This window comes from Tarenaya hassleriana, unplaced genomic scaffold (genome assembly GCF_000463585.1).
Source record: "Tarenaya hassleriana unplaced genomic scaffold, ASM46358v1 Cleome369, whole genome shotgun sequence".
Taxonomy (NCBI): Eukaryota; Viridiplantae; Streptophyta; class Magnoliopsida; order Brassicales; family Cleomaceae; genus Tarenaya; species Tarenaya hassleriana.
Genome location: NW_010966714.1, coordinates 63804 through 67578, shown reverse-complemented (window position 1 = coordinate 67578; position 3775 = coordinate 63804). Strand labels below are relative to the sequence as shown.

The following is a 3775-nucleotide window of genomic DNA, read 5'->3' as shown; positions in this document are numbered from 1 at the left end:
AATAATTTTGATTTTGGTATTGTGTTGGTTTTCAACCTCATTCTTATACCTTTTAAAAGAATCTAGAGCTTCGTCTTTACTTCTTAAAAGATATATTACACAGTATCTTGTATAATCATCAATGAATGTGATGAAATACTTTTTACCACCTCTTGTCTGTTCAAATTTCAAATCACTTATATCGATGTGAATTAATTTAAGAGGTTTCGTAGATCTTTCCACCAAATGAAAAGGCGTTTTTGTCATCTTTGCTTCAACGCAGAATTTACACTTTTGTGAGTATATTTTGAACTTTGGAATGAGTTCCAAGTTTACTAATTTTCTTAATGTATTGTAGTTCACATGTCCTAATCTATCATGCCATAAATTAGAACACTCAGTCAAATAGGAAGGACTCTTTTTTTTATTATCGAGGTTACGAAGTACAATCATTATATTGAGTTTGTAGAGCTCCATATCGAGATATCCTTTTCCTATAAATAGTCCATTCTTCGACCATACAACTTTGTTAGATTCTATTGGATAACAACATCTGCAGTGTTAGGGAACGGACGACCAAGAATGATGGGTACCTTAGAATCTTCGTCCATGTCAAGAACCACGAAATCAACCAGGATATAAAAGTTTCCTACTTTTAGTGGTACATCCTCAAGTATTCCACCAGGGTATTTAACAGAATGATCGGCTAATTGGAGAGCCATTCTAGTAGGTTTGAACTCGCCTACATTCAGCTTCTTGAAGATGGATAGTTGAAGAAGACTGATACTTGCTCCTAAATCACAAAGCGCACGATTGATGGAAACATTACCCAATGTACAAGGGATCGAGAAACTACCTAGATCAGACCGCTTAGGCGGTAGCTCATGTTGGATCAAAGTGTTGCATTCGACAGTGAGTGCAACGGTCTCTTTCTCAGTGACCCTCTTCTTAGTCAGGATGTCCTTCAAAAACTTCGTATACGATAGAATCTGTAAAATAGCTTCAGTGAATGGCATAGTTACCTCGAATTTCTTCAGTATTTCCGCGAATTTGGAAAATTGATTGTCTTGATTGTGCTTCCTCAGGTGTGATGAGAATGGTATCGGTGGAGGTTTAGGAGGAAGAGACACATAAGCTGGCTCAGGAGTATCTGAAGGTGTGGTAGTTGACCTTTTGCCTTGCTCAACCATCGATGGGTTTCCAGTATATACCTACTTACCACTTCTCAGAGTAATAGCATTCACATATTCACAGGGGTTAGTTTCACGTTTACGTGGAAGAACACCAGATGGCCTTTGAGAGGTTGATGCTAGCTGAGCAATCTGATTATCCATAAACTTAAAATGAGCATCAATATTAGCGAACTGAACGCGGAACTCCTGAGTTGTCTTCTCCTATGTTTGAATAAACTGTTGTAGAAGAGCATTTCTATCTTGAGCGAGATCGCGGTTACCCAGAGGTGTAGGATTATTGTAGGATTTTCCTGGAGCTATGTAGTTGGATGTCTGATTAGGACCCCTGGATTGAAAAGCAAAGTCAGGAGGAATCCTCTACTTCAGATTGTTGAATGTTTTGAAATTGGTTGGCGCAGGATTCTTGACATTGTACGACTTGTAAGAGAGGTTAGGATGATTTCTTCAACCTGAATTATATGAGCCCATGTAGTTGTTGTTGGCCACGTAGTTCAAATCCTCTGTACTCTCTTCGACTGCGTACATGCCATGATCTTCCTGTGGATGTGTCGGAGCATCCGTAGTACAAATCAGATTCGCGCTCGCGAACTTGACATTCAACGCCGCTAACTGATCAAGAACCAATCGTAAGTTGGGATCGCTTTCTTTCCTCAGTAGATCGCAAGACTATTCATTCAGAGCGTTTTCTTCTTGAGCCATCATTTCAATATGTTGTTCTAGCTCTATGAATGACTTGTTTTGAATGCTTCCACCGCAGGAGGCTCGGATAAGAGTCTTGTTATCGTTTCGGAGTCCTCGGAAGAGGATGTTGGCTAAGTAGTTCTTGTTGAGCCCATGGTGAGGAAAAGACTTCTGATATCCCTTGTATCTTTTCCAAGCATCATAAATACTCTCTCTCTGATTCTGCTTGAATGAGTGTATGCCAAAAAGAGTTGCTTGAGTGCGATGGACTGGAAAGAATTTTGACATTAACTGAACTTCAGCTGATCCCATATGTGGATGGAGTCATGTGCTAGATCATATAGCCATTCCAGTGCAGCATCCATGAGAGTCCAAGGAAAAGCAAATAGACAGAGAGCATCCTCTGTTACCCTAGCATCTCTCTTGATTGAGCGACACATCATCTTGAAGCGTGATAGATATGCATTCGGATCTTCGTTCAGCCTACCCCAGAAAGCATTATTGCTTAGCATATGAATAGTGGACGGGTTCAGCTCGAAACTGGTCATGTCGATGGCCAGTAGTCGTATGTCATCCATAAGCTCAGTGTGCTTTGGCGTGCTGTACTGGGCAAATGTTGAGTCAGCATTGCCCTCACCACCATCGGGAAGAGCAAGATCTCGGTCATTCTCCATTTGTCTTCGTTGACGTCGGATGTGTTTAACGGTCTTCTCAAGTTCAGGATCAAGAGGTACTAGGTTCGATGTCCCAGCACTCCTGGTCATGCACTAAGAACCCTTGCACACAGACAAAAAACAACAAACAAACGAAGAAAATGTGAGAAAATACTTAAGAAAAAAGAAAAACAAATAGACCTAGACTAGATAGAATCTAATCTTTTTGCCTAAATTGTCCGCGGCAACGGCGCCAAAAACTTGAAGTTGTAAATCTAAGTATATAAATTCAATCAAGTGGTAATATCTTAGACTCAACAAATACCGCAAGTGTACAGATCATGTGTAGTAGTTAGGGTCGAACACAGAGACAAAAGCAGACAAAGAAATCAAATCCAAATCCAAGTCACGATCCAAGAAAAATAATATGAGTGTTGTGAACAGAATATTAAGAACAAAACAAGTAACAAAAACGGTTGTAAACAATCAATGGCAAAGATCTTCTCAAAAGATGCAGATTCTGTGGTTTAAATATAATTCAGAAAATTCAAGCTCTAAGATAGAAATTAACTCTGTCGAGTCTAATTTCACTATCCAGGTTTTATCTTATTAATATCTCGATTCAATAATCTAAACCCTGGATACATGAACAAATGCTATCATAATCCCTAGGCAAATATTCATCTCTCGATGCAATACCTGTTCTATTTACTGAGTTATTTCCAGGTTAGAATTCCATATGTCTATGTGAATTAAAACCCTAAGTTCATTCAATCAAGTGGCCAATGTGATCAAACGCATCAAGAACAACTCAATAAACTGAATCAAATAAATAATATCACATAGTCTAGAATTAAAAACCAAAAATCCCTACATTGCAAATCCCTAACCTACAGCTGTGGAACTACTTGCTAAATATCGAAAGTCATGGTTAATATCAATTATACAAACAATCGTGAAATAGAAGGAAGGAAGAATGCTTAGTCGATTTTCCGGCTTCGTGTATCCGTCTTCCACTCTAAACTCTTGCCTCTTGATAATCTCCCCCTTTTCTTCAGCTCTTTGGTATGTTTTCTGCTAAAAATCTGAATAAATTCGACCTAGGAGGTTGTCTCCTTTTCTTCCTTTTCGTCTTGGGCGAAATCGGAATGTTTCCAATTCTGATTGTCAAACCGATCGTATCGACATTAAGTGAAATGGTCGTTTCTAGTTTCTGAGAAATTTTCCAATTTTTCGCGATGCAAAACAATCGTTTTGAGCTCCCCCGAA

The 3775-nt window shown here is 39.0% G+C and overlaps 1 protein-coding gene across 1 annotated transcript; it reads right to left on the bottom strand.

The window, feature by feature from the left end:
* Positions 1–515: 515 nt before the first annotated feature.
* Positions 516–1169, bottom strand: LOC104822555. The gene has a single exon (XM_010553805.1). The coding sequence runs from the start codon at positions 1167–1169 to the stop codon at positions 516–518; it is 654 nt and encodes a 217-aa protein (XP_010552107.1).
* Positions 1170–3775: the final 2606 nt, after the last annotated feature.